At 28.3% G+C, this 18,933-nt stretch overlaps 2 protein-coding genes across 3 annotated transcripts in view; one reads left to right on the forward strand and one right to left on the reverse strand.

The window, feature by feature from the left end:
• LOC101491693 (dicarboxylate transporter 2.1, chloroplastic) overlaps positions 1-2,369 on the reverse strand; it is a 3,646-nt gene extending 1,277 nt beyond the window's left edge. Inside the window, exons 1-3 of the mRNA XM_073370710.1 lie at positions 1,439-2,369; positions 415-728; positions 3-315 (exon numbers count right to left, since the gene is read on the reverse strand). Coding sequence (XP_073226811.1) covers positions 3-315; positions 415-728; positions 1,439-2,260 — 1,449 coding nt within the window. The 5' untranslated portion in view covers positions 2,261-2,369. The remainder of the gene's footprint in view (positions 1-2; positions 316-414; positions 729-1,438) is intronic.
• A 3,330-nt stretch (positions 2,370-5,699) lies between these two features.
• LOC101492007 (bifunctional riboflavin biosynthesis protein RIBA 1, chloroplastic) lies at positions 5,700-8,203 on the forward strand. Of its 2 annotated transcripts, XM_004485542.4 has the most exons (6): positions 5,700-5,828; positions 6,148-6,463; positions 6,537-6,758; positions 6,875-7,197; positions 7,278-7,704; positions 7,787-8,203. In XM_004485542.4, exons 1-6 carry the CDS (start codon positions 5,776-5,778, stop codon positions 7,997-7,999), a joined length of 1,554 nt encoding a protein of 517 aa, XP_004485599.1. In that variant the 5' UTR covers positions 5,700-5,775; the 3' UTR covers positions 8,000-8,203. The 2 variants fall into 2 exon arrangements, with proteins under 2 accessions (XP_004485599.1, XP_073224032.1); XM_073367931.1 differs by lacking the exon at positions 5,700-5,828 and having other exon boundaries at positions 6,165-6,305.
• Positions 8,204-18,933: the final 10,730 nt, after the last annotated feature.

Below are 18,933 nucleotides of genomic sequence, written 5' to 3' on the forward strand. Positions count from 1 at the left end.
TACAAAGCACCTACATGTCCAGTCTGGCTTGCGAAAAGGTAGTGGATGAAGAAATAAGCAGCCTGAAGAACAGCCAACGAAGCCGGCCAGCTCAAGGAGAATGACCGAAGATTGTTGGCCACACAATCAGACATCCAGCTCACAATTCCGAGATTTGTCAACTGACTTGCCATGCCTACTAGAATTGCAAACCAAGCCAACGTATCCCATGCCGACTTTTCATTCAAGCAGTCTTCCCAATCAAGGACTCCTAATACGAGGAGTATCGATAAACCAATCATTGCAGCTACAGCACTTGCTATGCCAAGAGTCTCTCTGCAATACCAAAGAAATAGTGATAATACTACATTCAACTAGAAGAAATTGCATTGTAAGAGAAGCAACAATCTACCGATGTAACAACCAAACTCTTACCCGAAGATCCACAAAGAGACTGCTAGAAGCATTGTAGAAACCATAATCCATTCATTTTGAGTGACAGGGCCCATACTTTCCAGTTTCTTTGCAGCCATGGCAGGTGCCTCTGGTGTGTCTTTAATTTCAGGGGGAAAGAGCTTGTATAAAATCAATGGTGTAGCGAGAAGACAAACAATTGCAGGTACACTAGCCGCCTTAAACCAAGTAACCCAAGGGTTTGAAATTATCACCCCAAGCTCCTCTGCTAATTTAATACACAGCAGATTTTGAGCTGCAGCAGTTAGGAAAAGAGCACTGGAGTTACCAGCAGACTGTCACATGTCATGGAGCCAATGCACAAGTCATTTCATTGACACATGATAGCATTTTGCAAACAAGAAACAAACCAAGTAGAAGGAGAGATCAGTGAAATCATACTATACAATGGTCATCGCAGAGACCATATGAAGCACCGACACATACACAAACACATTGACACATAGCACAACAAAGGATGAAATATAATTTTACAAGTCAAAAGTATACACCATGCCGACAATATCCCAGATAAATCTCCGAGTTGTTTCACAAAAGGTGAAATTTGAAAGAAAAAAAAAATCATGAAATCTATCCTAAGTGATTATTTGGTCAATCTGAAACAGTAAAATGATTTTTCTCACATTACTGTAAGCACTAAATCATCTTAGATTTTCAAATCAAATGTTATAAGATTACATCTTTAACTCGAGGTTTAAAATTGCAATATGCAACCTTAATTTTGACTACACCAACCACATTTTGTTGTAATATAAACATTTGCAGCATAAATGCAACAACAGCGACTACCATTTAAAACCCTGCTGTATCTTACCTATATTTTTGTGTTATTTAATTCCTTCAAATTTTCATAATTGTTGAAGAAAACAGAAATGATCAAGCTTATAATAATCACATAATGCAAAGTCATTCCTTTAACTCATAATAATAACTATAGTATGAATATAATCTAAAGTAGAATAATAAAAAGAGACAAAAAGCAAACCTGAAATTGGTTCTGAATAAGATAAGCCCCCAACCTCTTAGAAGTAGGACTATTAGGTTCACTCCCTGCAGAGAGTGAAAGTGACTTAATAATAGGCAAGAAAACACCACCAGCTCTTGCAGTAGTACTAGGCATTGCAGGTGCAATAAGAACCTCACTAAATGTCAAACCATAAGAAAGCCCCAAAGTGCTTTTTCCCATCCATTTCACAAAGTAAGTAGCAATTCTATCACCCAAACCAGTCTTCACAAACCCACGTGCAAAGAAAAACGATATCACTATCAACCAAATCACTTCATTTGTGAAAGCACTAAATGCATCCGTAAAGCTAAGAGTTTTTGTCACTACAGATGCTGTCAGGCCCAAAAAAGCCCAAGCACCAACAGGCAACGGGCTCAGAACAAGGCCAGCTATTGTTGAAAGAAAAATTGAGAGCAATTGCCATGCTTGAGGGGTAACTTCAACTGGTTTTGGAACAAAGAAACGAACAATGAGACCTATGGCTATTGAAATCACAAAAGGAATAGGCTTTGCACCTTGAAGAATAGTGGGTATGGGTTTTGATTTTGATGGTGGTGCTGGTGGTGGTGTTGAATTTGCTTGAATTGAGAAACGAGTTATATGGGGCTTTGAGAAAGTGTTAAAGGTTGAAACTTTGGAGGGAAAAGTGAAAGATTGAGAGATTGGTGATGATTTAATTGATGAGGTTGAACGTGAAGTTGGATTGAATGGAAGAGAAAATGGAGATCTGAAAATGGGTTGTGAACGATGATGATGATGAAGTGAGAAAGTGGAGAGTGAGTGAAGTGCAAGACTCTCCATTGGAACAACACAAATTGAAAGGAAGAACAAATGAGTGATGTTGTGAGGATTTGGTTGGTTTTTGAGGTTCTTACTTTTTCACTTATGTCGTGTCTCGTCTATTATTTTGTATGCGGAGTCACCAATGTTTTTTTAGTGTCTTTTTATATCACACACAAAATTGAGTAAACCTATTACAAATAAATAAATTATGTGTGGCCCATTAAATAAATCACTGTTAGATGGACTCTTTATAGTATTTCTGTTAAATAAAATAATTTTATATTGATGTTCTGATTTTTATATTGTAACAATAATTTTATCATAATAATTATAATTGACTAAAAAATAGTTTTATACCGAAATTACACACCTATTATTCTCAACTTGTTTACCTCATTTTTATTTGATTTGTATGTATATTTTTTTATAACCACTGGTATGAGTTTGTTAGGATACACTTTTTATTTCTGGGCTATGAATGATAGAGAGTTGTGGTTCAGTTTTCATTTTTATTTTCCTCTTTCTGTATACCACTTTCACTTTGTGTGACTCTCATGTGCCTTGTTATTATCGATGTCGTTTTCACCTATTTTGGAGAATCGTTTTAAACGACTTTCTTTTTTCCCTTTTACTGTCATTCTTGATTATAGTATAATTAAAAAAATTTGAAAGTGATTTATTGGAGAAAAAATTGTGCATTTATTTATTTTTTTAAATAAAATCTTAATTAATACCATTAGTTTGTCAAGGGGATCTTGTTTTCTTTTGGGCTTCGTTTTTTTTATGTATTCCTAATTCGTAATATATTTTGTATGTTGAATTGTTTTTAGATAGCTTTTTGTTTTCGGAACAATATCTAATTTAGGTTTATGCAATCACATAATTTTAATCGTCTGATCAAGATCGGACAATTTATATTTAAAAGTATTTTTTAAATAAAAATTCATAATTAAAATATAAATTGTTTTATCTTAATTAGACATCTAAAATGATGTATAGTGTATATAAAGTCATATTCTTCAAAATATGATATAAAATATCAAAATAGAACTTAATTTTATTGACATAGTAACTCGTTAATTTATTTAAAGATATGTTTGATTACTTATTCAAAAATATTATAACCAAATAGGTTTTTAAGTAGACTAACATATCTTAACAGATTGCTATTAAGATCTAACTCAGACTTAAAAAGTAAGCATATAATAGACCACATGTCAGACTTAGGCCTTAAACTTTTTGACAAGTCAGACTCATGTCTATCAAAGTCTAATTCGGCTCAGCTTATTTCCACCCCTATTCATTAAACACGATTTCTTAAAATTTTAAAATGTCTCTAAGTAATTTTAATACAAATTTAGAAAAAGTTAAAAAAAAAAAAAAAAAAAAAAAAAAAAACGGTTATTCTCCAATATATCAAAAGTTATATTTTTTGTATGAAAGGAAAATCTTTTGTTGCGTGGAGGGAGTATATTGCTACTATTGCGACAGATAAAACTCAATGGATAAAAAATTATCTCAAACAGAATTTTATAGCTCCATAGATTGTTGAATCGAGGAATAATAGTCAAGTGCCATATGACATAGCTGGGCCCCACCTTGATCTCTAAACCATAGATCAAGATATGAAAATGGCGGGTGATCTAAATAAGGAGTAACTAGTTAAACTTTATTATATATAAGTAGGGCCTTTGTGAATTATAAAATCATGAAATCCCACATCTAATTTATGACATGTAACTAACAATATCAAAAATTATATATTTAAGCAAAAAAACAAGAATTTAAAATTATATAAAACTTAATTAAAGTTTTTTTATCAATAATATAATTTAAAGTCGGCAAAAAAAAATGAATACATAAATAAACTTACATCATCTATGTTAATAACAAAAACAATAAAATATCTATAAATAAAACTTGATTAAATTTTTAGTCTATATCTTCAATTCATTTTTATATAAATATATTTAGTCATAACTTACTTTACCTATAATTTAATTTAACCAAAATTAATTTTGCAGAGTTAATTATTTCGAAATGGATTTTTATCTTAATAAAACAAAACAGAAAACAAATCAATACCACTCTCTATTTTATTATTATCAATTATTTTGCCTTGAGATCTTAGTGAGTGGCTATAGAAAATTGCAAGTTGCAACCTATCCAAACATATTTAAATTTTTATATAGGCAACACTCCAATACTCTACCCGCCCATCAGTGCCCTTATCATACAAAATGTTACTTCTTTCATTTTCTAGTACCTATAACATATTTTAGTATATTAAAAAAAAGTTTATGGTATAATTAATGTATATATTTATAACTATTACTAAATTACCTTTTTTCTATAAATATATTTAATGTTGTTTTTTTTATTATCTAACACAAATGAATTGTATTATTAATAAAATATATTCTATATTTGAAAAAGGAATAATAATTATGTTCATTTTAATCATATTTATAAGTAAAAAATGTTGGTTTAACGACAAAGAAAGGAGAGAATTCAAAAATATACGAGATAAAAGTTTTAGAGCATTTATATAAATTATTCAAATCATTCTATATTGTTATAAAATACTTTAAAATTTTAAAAATATATTAATTATAAAATTCTTTTGTCATTCCATTTTAAATTATGGAAATAATCTATGCACAATTTTTGTCTTTTTATTTAATTATATTCTACAAAATTATTCTGTCAAATAAGGTGTAATATCTCTCTAAAGTTATTCTCTCTACCAAATAGAACCTCATAAAAAAGATTAAATTAAATTCTCTTTAAAGACTATTTTAAAGTATAAATAACTTTTAAAACAAAACTAAACTCTTTCATTAATTTTACGAGAGGTCAGTCAAACTTAATTCAAATTCACAAACAACACCACACAACTCATAAAAATATTATTTAAATATATATATATATATATATATATATATAATTAAAATAAATTTATGAAATAAGTGAAATTATATATAACTCAAATTCAATTAATCCTATTAATAGATTTATTGCTTGTTTGGAACTGTGACACGTGTGAAATTATCGCATACCGAAAACATATTTGTTGTGAAAATAAGTAAGCTATAAAATGTAGCTTTAGAGACTATACACATTATGTTTGTTTGAAGTTTCCATTGTAAAAACAAATATGTGCTTCATTTTCAGAACAAATTCACGATATTTTATTCACAAACCAAATTTAATAATTTAATCAAATAATTGTACATCTACATATATTTTTTATTTTTGATTTCAATAAAAAATGGAAAGCATGTTATTATTATTATTAAAAAAATACAAAGATGGTTATTATATATTGCAGGGAAAACACATGGGTGGTAGGAGGAGACACACCACGTTGTTTCGGTATTGCTTCCTCCAACACTGCATCATAGGAGAAGTTGACCAATTTCTTCTATATATATATATAACATTACATTACTTTACCACATAAGGCATCAAACATAAGAACACCATTTTTGGCACAAACAACCTTAATAATAATAAGAATAAGAATAAGAATAATGTCTACCTTCAATCTCTCTTACTCTTCCTCACTACCCCTCACATCTCCCCGGTAAGTATATTGTCACTTTATCATGCAATAATGTCTTTCATTTTAGGATATTAATTCCAATGAACTATATTTAAACATGTCAAAATCAACTATGCTGCTCTAGAAACAATTTGCATCATATCATATGTATGATAAATTTTGGGCACAAAAGTGTTAATTTTCATGTCAAACTAATTATAACTTTTATATATACGTTCTCACTTTATGAATCTATTGACATGTTCTGCTTTGTGGAGCTGGATTTTTTTAGTTGAGTAGTTCTGATTGTGTCCTAGAGATCTTAATCTTAAATTTTGATTTGTTCTTCAATTCAATATAGGGAAACCAATCATTTCAAAAGAGTCAATGATTTTCCACATGTCAGATTGAACTATAAGTTTCCTTCAAGTCACAATGCTGTTTGTAGAGTTAAATCTACATTGGTATCTGGAGGGGGTGATGTATTTTCTTATTCAAATACCAATGATGTTGTCACAGGTAAAGATCTGGTTGTTGATGAATCTATTGATATTAAGGAACAACCTAATGGAACATCCATTGTTTTCTCTGTTGATAACAATGAATATGATTTGGATAGCCCCTCAGAAGGTTTTGCTTCTATCCCTGAGGCCATTGAAGACATTCGACAGGGAAAGGTTGTTACTTTTAATTTTTAGTCAATATCATACTTTAATAGATTTATTTGACTAACTGATATCAATGATGCAGATGGTAGTGGTAGTTGATGATGAAGATAGAGAAAATGAAGGAGATTTGATAATGGCAGCACAATTGGTAACACCTGAAGCTATGGCTTTTATAGTGAAACATGGAACAGGCATAGTTTGTGTAAGCATGAAAGAAGAAGATCTTGATAGATTGGAACTTCCTTTGATGGTGGACAGTAAGGATAATGCTGAAAAACTTCGCACAGCATTCACTGTGACTGTGGTATGTATTACTATTCTTATTCTTGCAAAATGGTTTCAAGTTTAGAAAACTATTAAAATTTGTTCTGTTATGGTGTTGGAGAATTTGTGTTTTGATGTGTACATATGCATTTGTAGGATGCTAAAGATGGTACTACCACAGGGGTGTCAGCTCATGATAGAACAACTACAGTTTTAGCCCTTGCATCGAGAGAATCGAGTCGAGGTGATTTCAATAGGCCAGGTCATATATTCCCACTAAAATACAAAGATGGTGGTGTGTTGAAGAGAGCTGGACATACAGAAGCATCAGTTGATCTTGCCATACTTGCTGGTTTGGATCCAGTGGCAGTTCTATGTGAGGTTGTAGATGAGGATGGTTCCATGGCTAGATTACCTATGCTTCGCCAGTTTGCAAAGCGTGAGAATTTGAAAATAGTATCTATTGCTGACTTGATAAGGTTTGCAATATAATATATCATTCACATTTCACAATATCTATGTAGTAATTGGATGATTTAGAATGTTACTGTTATGGCAGATATAGAAGAAAGATAGATAAATTAGTGGAACGTTCTGGTGCTGCAAGAATACCTACAATGTGGGGGCCATTCAGTGCATACTGTTATAAGTCTGTGTTAGATGGGATTGAGCATATTGCAATGGTTAAGGGTGAGATTGGAGATGGAGAAGATGTAATAGTGAGGGTACACTCAGAGTGTTTGACAGGAGACATATTTGGTTCTGGAAGATGTGACTGTGGAAATCAGCTAGCACTTGCAATGCAACAAATAGAGGATTCAGGTAGAGGTATACTTGTATATCTACGTGGACATGAAGGAAGGGGTATTGGTTTAGGACACAAACTATGTGCATATAACCTACAAGATCATGGACTTGATACAGTTGAAGCCAATCAAGAATTGGGATTGCCTGTTGATTCTAGGGAGTATGGCATTGGAGCACAGGTGATAAATAAATATTACATTTTGTTGTTTTCTATAACTTTACTTTATGTTGTTTTGTTATATTGAAATGCTAGTTTTGCAGATACTGAAGGATCTAGGTGTTCAATCTATGAAGTTGTTGACAAACAATCCATCAAAATATGTTGGCCTCAAAGGTTATGGTTTAACTCTTTCTGGTAGGATTCCATTGTTAACTCTCATCACATCAGAGAATAAGAGATATTTGGAGACCAAACGCCTCAAAATGGGACATGTCTATGAAGATATCAACAATACAGATCAATCCAAAAAGTGATACTTCCATTTCTTTGATTTTCTTCAACAAGGCAGTGCTAAATTTAAATTACACTTCATTCTCAAACTTTTAGTGTCATTCAATTATAGATGAGGCCAATGCCAGCTTAGTCTTGCAAATTACTTCCTCCTCTCATCTATTGTGAATCAAATTATTTATTATTTTATATTATTAATATAACATTTATTACTTTTTTTTTACAAATATAATTTTTTTTACTAATTAATAAAAAAGTTAATTGTAGTTTTGGTCGTCCTATTTTAGCTGAATCGCAAAATTAGTCTTCCCGTTTTATTTCTCCTCAAACAAAATTTTGGTCCAAAATTTAACGACGTTTCATTTTTTCAAGTCACACCACACTATTTATAATCATAGATTTTAAGTACAATTGTTGCACCCTCGAGATTTTGAGGCATTGTGTGACTTAAATAAACGCAAAAAAAAAATGAAATTTTATTAAGTTTTGGATCAAAATTTTGTTTAAGGGACCAAAATTAAAGAGAAATAAAATGATGGAACTACTTTTGCGATTCAGTTAAAATAGAGGGGATCAAAACTACAATTAAACCTTAATAAAAATATTTAAATAAATTAAATATATTTTATCATTAAAATCAGCATAACTAATATTTTTTTAAAATTGTACATATTAAAAAATATTTTATCATTATTCGCAAAAGTAAAATATTTTATTTAAAATCACGTAGAATCACATTATAACGTATATATTCTTACTATGTGCCTATAATTGCAAATTTGCGTATTGACGTGATTTTAAAATCAAATCAATTGGAGCGAATAGGCAGAAAAGTAATTATGTGATGATAACTATTAAATCGTACTCATTAGTTTATACAAATTTGTTCAACTATGAATCTCTCTCTATCTAAATATATGCATTCCTCTTTTTAAATTTTATTATAGTTCACACGTTAACATCTCTCCCTAATTTTCTTTTGTCAAAATATCTTTTATTATGTTTACCATTATTCATATATTATAAAAGAAATTATTCATAAAAATAGAAGTTTAAGGTTTTCTAAGAAAGAGAATTAAAAATCATATTCAATCACATATAAATAATTTTATTGGGTCAAAATCTAAATAAATAATTTTTTTAAATAAATAAATTTCTAATATGCACCCACAATTACAATTTGATTTATTTTTAAAACGAATCAATTATATGTGATACCTTTTTAGATTAAATTTTTATTTGATTTAAAATTAAGGTAATTTATTTATTAGTCAATCACACATGTTATATTATTATAAAGTTAAATATTTAATTTTTATTATAATTACATTTAAAATTATGTCTCCAAATGACTGTAATATATTGACATTGTAAAATATTATATTGACAATATATGTTAATTAAATTCTATCTCTATATATATAAACAATATTGATTACTAAATCTGTCGAGCATAATATTAATTTTAGTAAAAAACATCATAAAATTTATTATTTACTTAAAAAGATATAATATAAATTATAAATAAATGAAAAGCACTCAGATACAATGTTGTAAGACATTATTAGTTTTAAATTATGGTAGATCCTGAGTTTAGATTAATTAGGATATAATATAAATCTTTTCGAAAAAATGAAAGAGTAATATATAATTCTTCAATTTTTTTTTCCAGATCATTAACAACTCTTTCAATTATGCAAAAGGTTTGATTTAAAATCAAAGTCAATTAAATTAAAGTATACCATATGTAAATAAATCAAATCAACTTTATTTTAAATTTTAGAGTAATTTACACATCTCTTATCATTTTCTAAAAATATATATTTATATTTGAGTTCAAAGGGAATTATGCGGTGGATCAAATTTTAACATGAGTATAATTTTTTCATACACGATAGCTCGTTATCCTCTTTATTTTAATGAATAAAACAATTATTCAATTAAATATTAATGTATATTTAACATTTATTTTTATTATCATTTAAATCATTATTTTAATAATAAAAGGAAAATCATTAATATTAATTTTTAATAGACAACCTATGTGGTTGTTGAAATTTTAAAACTTCTTCAAAAACCATCGACCATATTAGAATTTGACTAGAGATCGACGATGATTTGGAAAAGATATCAAATTTATATATTTTCCACTTTTTCTTTCTCTTTTTTCGCCAGCGTATATTGTTTCGCTTTCACCTGGCTCTGTTTCCGACCGTTGCCACTTTCCAATATCCAACGGAAACCTTTTATTTATTTATATTTTTTATTTTTTTAATCAACACTCATATGTTCCTTCCAGATAGAAAAAGATATGTGCCAGCTCAACACGTGAAACTACATTACTAAATGAGAATAAATCATAACTTAGTGGACCCATTCAATATCAACGGCTTAAATTAAAACGACCCGGCCCATAAACCGCGTCTTCACACTTCACGCGCTTACATTCCTATAAATACCATTCTACCCTCTTCACTTCTTCTCACACTTCTCTTTAGTTTTCACCATTACAAAAAAGAATAACAACCACTATTTTCTCTCTCTCTTTCTTCGAATTTCAAAGTGTAAAGAAGAAATATTAAAAATGGATTCCTTGAACATGAAATTGGCTTTTGTGATTGTGGCTGCATTGTTGTTGAGCACTACAACGATGGCTCAATCTCCAGCTTCATCTCCAACTAAATCTCCGACACCGAGGAAAGCATTATCTCCTTCACCTGCGGCCGTGACTCAAACACCGGCAGCTTCACCTTCGACTGGAAGTTCTCCGGTTGATTCTCCAGCGTTCTCTCCGTCTTCGATCTCCGGTCCACCATCTGAAGCGCCAGCTCCAAGCGGTGCCGTTTTGAACAGAGTCTCTACCGCCGTATCTGTTGCGATTGTCGTTTTCGTAGCGGCTTTGGTCATGTAGACGGAATTCTTCTATGGAGTTATCTATCGTTTTTTATTTTTTTATTAATTTTATTCATGCACTTTGATTTATTTTTTGGAACGCTTTGTCGTCACAATTCATTGAATTTAATTATTTTGTATTTTATTGATATTCATTCATTTATTCAACTATCCTTCTTTGCAATTATTATTTTTGCCTTTTTTTACCATGGCATGTGGTGTCTTTCTTTTCTGTTATAGGTTGATATATAAGGTTTTTTTCTTGTAAAAGAAAATTACTATAAATTACATTAGCTTTGGTCAATATATATAATTAGTCTCGTACTTTAAATTTCGATAATTTTAGTTGATCTTTCGAATTTTATATATTAATTATTTTAGTAATTAAATTATAAAAATAAATAATTTTAAAAATAAAAATTCAATTATAAAAATAAATAATTTAGTATATTAAGTTGTTTAAAATATATTACATTATTATTTTTAAGTTAAAAAGATAAAAGAAATTGAAAATAGGAGAGATCTCTCCTTCGATCCTAGCTCAACCTCTTAAGAATGAGTTTAGTTTGAATTATTAATTAATATTAATGTGTTTTTTTGTTTGTTTATGATTTTGATATATGTGAAATCATCATTTATATGCAATATCCAATGGTGAAAATTGAGTCCTCTGAACCCGCCTCGCGTTTCAACCCGTTTGCATTGCACAAGCTATTTTCACCGGTCTGCTTTTGGTTGGGCTACTAAATCTTGTCAAGCCTTAATGTTGATCAGGTTTTACACATGGCTTTGGGAGGTGAAATTTCTAGTTTACCAACTCTTGAGATTTGAAATACTTCAATTTTCAATGTTTGGTTCCCTTTCTATGATCAGAAAAATAATTGCAAGACACCACTATACCCCTTGAAAGAAAAAGAAAAAAAAAATACCCTTGAAAGAAAAAGAAAAAAAAAATAGAATGTGAAGTGATACGAATTGAAAGAAAAAGAAAAAAAAAATACCCTTGAAAGAAAAAGAAAAAAAAAATAGAATGTGAAGTGATACGAAGAAAGATAGATAGTATTTCGAATAGGATAATCTCCAATACAAGAAATCTATTTAAAAAAATTATGGGTTATTGTGATTTTACTACAAATATGGATAAGTGTAATTTATAACTCTACGGTTGTGCTCAATGATATTTACGTCCAAATCAATTTAAATAAAATATTTAATTGCAATTTTAGTTATCTATTTTTATCAATTTTTTATAATTGATCATTTTGTTTTAAAATCCGACATTATTAATCATTTTTTTAATATTTTTTAAATAATGTGACATATAATTTTATTATGTATAATCATTTGGATTAAATAATTATTTACATGTTATTAATTAAATTACAAAAATGAATCATTTCTGAAGTTTAAACTAAAATTTTTAGAGTGTTTTATTGTAATGTTATGAGTTAATCATTTAATATTATTTTATCATATATTATGTTATTTAAAATATGTCATATCGCCATTTTTTAGTTAAAACAAATTAAAAAATAAACTAAAAGTGTTTGATTTTAAAATAAGAAAATTAATTCTTAAAATTGGCTAAAATAAAAGGACTAACACCACAATTAAGTCAAAAATAAAAAACTACAAATTGATCCAAAACCATACAAAATTGTGTATGCCTCTCATGATCACTTTTCAGATTTTGGGTGTCATGCATAAGTTATAAACTTATTGGTATCCAATAAAAATCCACAAATTTGTCACATCATTCTCTTTTTTATAGTTATTTTGAAATTGATCACACTAAATATATTGTGGGTTTTCCATTGAATTTCAATATAAAATAAGTACTTCAAGATGTTTATCAACTATTTCATGTTTATGAAATTCGATTAGTAAATATCCATTGATCCGCTCATAAAACTCGTGTGTGCATCTCTGCATAGTGTTCTTTAACACTTTCTTTTGAAAGAAAACTATATAAAATAAAAAATGCGAATGTACAAAAATGCTAAATTACATTCGCAATCTTTTAACTTAATTTCAGCTAACGTTTTAGTTCTTTATATATATTTTTTTTTTTTAGTTTGTTCTTTATTTTAATTTTAAGTGACACTTTGATATTTTATATTTTAAAATGTCAACAATGTGGTCCTTTTTTTTTTACAAAAATTCAAAAAAATCATCAAATTTTTCAAACAAAACCCATAAAATTCATTATCATCTCCAATAAAATACAAATTTAATCAAATTCATAACTTAAATCTTGAAATAAACTCATATTTTCATTCTTTATTTGATGTTGTTGGAGATTAAAATATGAGTGTATTTGAATATTTGAGTTATGGATTTGATAAAATTTGCATTATATTGAAGATGATTATTAATTTTATGGGTTTTGTTTGAAAAATTTGATGATTTTTTTGAATTTTTGTATAAAAAATGATAACATTGTTGAAATTTTAAAACATAAAATATAAAATTGTCACTTAAAATTAAAAAAAAGGACAAACTCGAGAAAAAAAAATATAAAAGACTAAAACATTTAAGTTAAAGAACCACAGATGTAATTTAATCAATTAAAAAATAAATACAAACTATGTAAATATAGGTATATTGTGGGGTCTAGCGGGACCCATTTTAGAGTTTTTAAAATAATATAAAATATTAATAGGGCTCATTCAATAGGGTTGATTTATTTTTTCTTTATAAAAATCGAGATTAAATAGAATCTGCGATCTTTTAACTTATTTTTAGTTAACGTTTTAGTTTTTACTTTTTTATTATTGATTTAGTCTTTTATTTTAATTTTAAGTGAACAATCTGATCTTTTATGCTTTAAAATATCACAATGTTATTATTTTTTTATAAAAATTCATCAAAATTTTCAAACCAAACCCATAAAATTAATTATCATCTTCAATATAATGCAAATTTCATCAAATATATAACTCAAATATTCAAATAAAATCATATTTTCATCTCCAACAACATCAAATAAAGAATGAAAACATGAGTTTAATTAAATGTTGTTGGCTCAATTGGTAGAGGGAATGAGATGATGCGGTACTTATCCCCCAGGTACCGCTCACTATTTCCAACAGGGTTGAGATGTTACAGTTACCGGAATAAGAAAAAATCACTATAGAAAAATATTTAGCTTTGAAGAGACAAGTGACAAGGCTGTCCGAGTTAGATAACAATTGTCATCCTTATTTACCAAGCATGGATATATTTAAGGCACCAATGTTTTTAAAACTCATACCTCCGTCGCGTTTGATGCCTCTAGCATGTCCTCCATTTTCCCCCACCAAAACGAGTTCATCGTTTTATCAATTTCATCCCCTAAAGCAGGGGTGACATAAATATGTTCATTACATATGACATAACAACTTGGAGAACATATTTAATTAGGACATCTTGGACCGTCCGAGATAGACTTTTACTACTCTATGAGTTGATCTTCTGCCAAACTCTATCCTTAATAAATATGAAAGTATTTTGTTTACTTCTACAAATCATTGAAGGTAGTCCCAGGTATTTTCCAATCCCTAATACCGAACGCACATTAGAAGGTCTGTAATCCTGCCTTTCAAGTTTTCATTCACTTTTCTGCTACAAAACACTTCAGATTTTTGTAAATTTATAGCTTAACACGACGCAACTTCGTAAGCAGACAATATATTTTTTATAGTCTCTACTTATCTAATAGATGCTCTAAAGAACAAAAAACAGTCATCTACAAATAGAATGTGTGAAATAACTGGGGCATTTCGATACACTTTGACTGGATGGATGTCACCACAACTTTCCGCCTTTTTTATTAACGCCGAGAGTCCTTCGGCATATAAGATGAATAGATATGGCGATAATGGATCACCATGTTAGAGGCCTCTTCCTAGGATAATAGGGCCAACACAATAATTATTCACTATGACATTATAGTCTACTGACTCGACACAAAGCATAACTCAATTCACCCATTGATTTGCAAAACCCAAAGTAGTCAACACCTCTCAAAGGTAACCCTAACCAATGCGATCGTAAGCTTTGCTGATATCTAGTTTCAATGCGACGTCACCAACTCTACCACGAGTCTTAGTTTTCATGCGATGAGCAATTTTAAGTGCTGCCATTACATTGTCAAGGATGGATCTATTAGGCACAAAAGCTGATTGGTTATCAGATACACATTTATGCATAACATATTTTGATTTGTTTGCAAGAACCTTTACCACAATCTTATAAATCACATTACGGAGGTCACCAATCTTTCATGGTATTTTGTTCGTCACCTTTCAGGATTAGACTATATTGGTTATATATGGTGTACTAGGAAATACTCCGGCCAGGAGCCAGACACCACATTGTTGAAAAATTTCACTACCACACCACGACCAAAAATAATGATAAAATTATGGGTTAAAACCATGAGCCGCCAGACACTTATCGAGCTCTTTTTAGTAACAAACTTTATATTTGTACACTTTAATTTTTATACATTTATTTAATACTTAATTTTTTTTTTATATCTTAATATGATTACCATACAAATTAATTTTTTTAACATCAAATGATTGTAATTCATTGTCAATAAAAAAAACTTTTTATACGGACAATATATATAAATTAAACCATTTAGTAAAAAGTAGTAGATGAGAGATATGCTAGCTAATAAAATAAAATATGAATTTATACAAGGATAAAAGCTTAAACATTTGATTAATCCATATACGTTCGTGTCTTCATCATTTTTCGTCCAAGTTTTTTTTTCAATTTAAATTATGTAAGTTTAATTTAATTTTAAAATCATTCATGTCGTTAGTTGTTGTTTCAAAAAGCTTATGTGATAAACGGAAGAATAATGTGGCATAAAAATAAATTAAATGATTAAAAAATAAAATTAAGTAATTAAATAAATTAAATAATTTAAAAAAAATAAAAAAAATAAAATTTAATAATAAAATTGATTAAAAAAGCAATGGAAAAACGAAATGAATGAAAATTCAAAGTGTTATGATTTAGTCCCTCCATCCAAAATCAGAAATAGATTTGGGGATTAGGGTTCTTCCACCATTTCTCTATCATCGCATCACCATTATCAAATCACTAATATCGAATCACCACTCTCGCCTAGTTCATTCATGCAAGCTATGTTAACGACAAACTAGCAATAGTGGTGAGGATGATGCATTTCAGATAGGCTATGTTAATGATGAACTGGTAATAGAGAAAGGAGGAGAGAACCATAATCTTCAAACCTATTATAGAGTTTGAATGGAGGGTTTAAAACATAACATTTTCAACTTTCTTCTTTTTTTTTCACATCAACTAACCATATATATGATTTTAAAATTAAATTGAAAAAAAAAACTTACATAGATGAAAATGAAAAAGACGCGAACTCACCATGATTAATTAATTAAAAAAGTTAAAATAATTGATAAATATAAAATGATGCAAAAAATATATTTTAAATTAAATATTTAATATTTTCAATTTGTACAGAACCACTATAGACGCCCATAAGTAAGTCGTTGGTAGTAACGGCGTACGTTTATCGTCAATTGCTTTGTTTGCGGTAGGATACCAGTAAACATTCCAATACCTCATTCATTCGGAGTTGAGAGTAGTAGTGCGAATGAACGACACGTACTAACATGTAACCTGTTAATGAAGGCAATGCCTCTATTATACAGATTTTTCAAATAGTGATGACGTAACGATTTTTGTTCTGTTGCGGAGAACTTGATGCATAAAGCCGATAACTATTTAACCATCATTTAACTGATTAGGGTTGAAACTTGAATGCAACGTTGTTTATGTACAATGCACCACTTAATTCAATTATGCATGTTATGTTAGACATGACCAAACCAACGTATAATATGTATCTGTCCCGCAATCTACGCGTGGATGAATTATGAACAATCATTTTCCACTCTCTGAAAAGGATAATAAAACAAAAATAACGTCAACATTTATTTATATTGTGTTTTATATGATTTCACATTTGTGTGTCAATGTAACATAGTTTTATTTCTAATTTTTTTTACCGTTACTTACTTTTCCCTATTATAAGTAATATAAATTTTTTGTAATCTTTAATTTTTAGTAGGTTTATCAGAAGAGAGGAAAGAATATATATTTTAATTAAAAAGATGATAAATGAAAGAAGAATAAATAATGAGATATGTTTAGTTTAAAAGAGATAAGAAGATCGATGTTAAATAGTTTGGTTAAAGAGAAGATGAAGGATTTTAAATAATTTGGTTAAAGAGAAGACGAAAGATTTTAAATGGTTTTTAAGTTATATTAATTTTCTCCCCTATTCAAATTCCAAAAAATAGAGACCAACAAAATTGAAGCAAACATCCATTCTTTAAAATATTATCTTCTCTCCCCTAAAAACTCCTCCATCCAAACTCACTTGTAATGAAAAAATATTACTTATAAAACACTTTTTAACACATAATTTTCAACGCGCTCTCTTTAATTCATTAAAATTCACACGAGTCTCACCAAATTCATATGCGACCCATATAATTTAATGGGTTTTATGTAAATTTCAATCAATTAAAAATAGTGTGTTAGAAAATATGTATTAGAGAGTGTGTTGATAACAACCCTCTTAAAGAAAATAAACAATTTCATTTTATTATTAAGAAGAATAAAAAATAAGTGATAAAAGACTTAAACACTTTAACCAAAGTGGTCGATCGAGTGTATAATTTCTTACTCCTTCATATGAAAAAAACATGATTAGGAGAGAAGAACTCACCTATAATATTTCACAAGAAAGGTAGATGTTCTTACATATATCATGCTTATAAAAAATATGGTACCCTTTAAAATAAATAATAATAATAATAATAATAATAATAATAATAATAATAATAATAATAATAATAATAATAATAATAATAATAATAATAATAATAATAATAATAATAATAAATTTCATTTTATTATTAAGAAGAATAAAAAATAAGTGATAAAAGACTTAAACACTTTAACCAAAGTGGTCGATCGAGTGTATAATTTCTTACTCCTTCATATGAAAAAAACATGATTAGGAGAGAAGAACTCACCTATAATATTTCACAAGAAAGGTAGATGTTCTTACATATATCATGCTTATAAAAAATATGGTACCCTTTAAAATAAATAATAATAATAATAATAATAATAATAATAATAATAATAATAATAATAATAATAATAATAATAATAATAGGTGATTAACAAACTTCAATTAAGAATGTAATTTTTAAGAAAACTCAAATTTGAATTTCGACTAAACATTATTTATCTTTTTATCAAACTCCAAATTACTAGATCCATTTTTTTAGAAAAATTGGAGGATTAAATACTAGAGAAAAATCAAAGAGATTCCCTAAAACAAATGGAAAGATATATTTTAGGAATTATATTATTAAATGAGATTACTTTGTATGTGTAATACATATATTAAATCAAATTATATCATAATTTCACTTTATTATTTTTGTTCCTAAAATATATTTACAGATATTTGCATAAAGAAATATAATTAAATATATGTCTAAAAAAGTTTTTTTAGCAAAATACATATTTACATAAATTCATTTTATAATTACAAATAATTGTCGCGCTTTAATTGAACACATATGTAAAAAAAAAAATTACAAAGAAGATGTATGTTCTATTTTCTAAAAAATATATACAAATTAACTAAATCCTTATTAAATGTAATACATTTAATTAAATTTATTTTTACCGTTACTTATGTCTTTAATTTGTATACATCCACGATTTAAAAATCATTTACATTACAAGTCAATCTGAGTCATCTTATCCTTATAAATGTTTGATATGTTAACATGTAAAAGTTGGATAGTAATTAAAGTATTTACTTATATCACTTAAACATGATATTTTCCTTAGTTATTATATTCAAAATGGTACTACTACAGTTTAGACAATCATTTGATCAACGGTTAGTGGTCCCTCTTTGCTAAAACCCTAATTTCACGTGTACGGTCTCGATTCAATACAAGCTGTGACTCTCCTCCTTCATCTATAAATTTCTCTGCGT

Source organism: Cicer arietinum, chromosome 1 (assembly GCF_000331145.2).
Source record: "Cicer arietinum cultivar CDC Frontier isolate Library 1 chromosome 1, Cicar.CDCFrontier_v2.0, whole genome shotgun sequence".
Taxonomy (NCBI): domain Eukaryota; kingdom Viridiplantae; phylum Streptophyta; class Magnoliopsida; order Fabales; family Fabaceae; genus Cicer; species Cicer arietinum.

Excerpts from the sequence above, each read along its gene's own strand:
- LOC101492007 (XM_004485542.4), top strand. The coding sequence starts at position 5,776 with ATGTCTACCTTCAATCTCTCTTACTCTTCCTCACTACCCCTCACATCT. Across the intron at positions 5,829-6,147 it reads CTACCCCTCACATCTCCCCG|GGAAACCAATCATTTCAAAA; the intron begins GTAAGTATATTG and ends AATTCAATATAG. Across the intron at positions 6,759-6,874 it reads CAGCATTCACTGTGACTGTG|GATGCTAAAGATGGTACTAC; the intron begins GTATGTATTACT and ends ATGCATTTGTAG.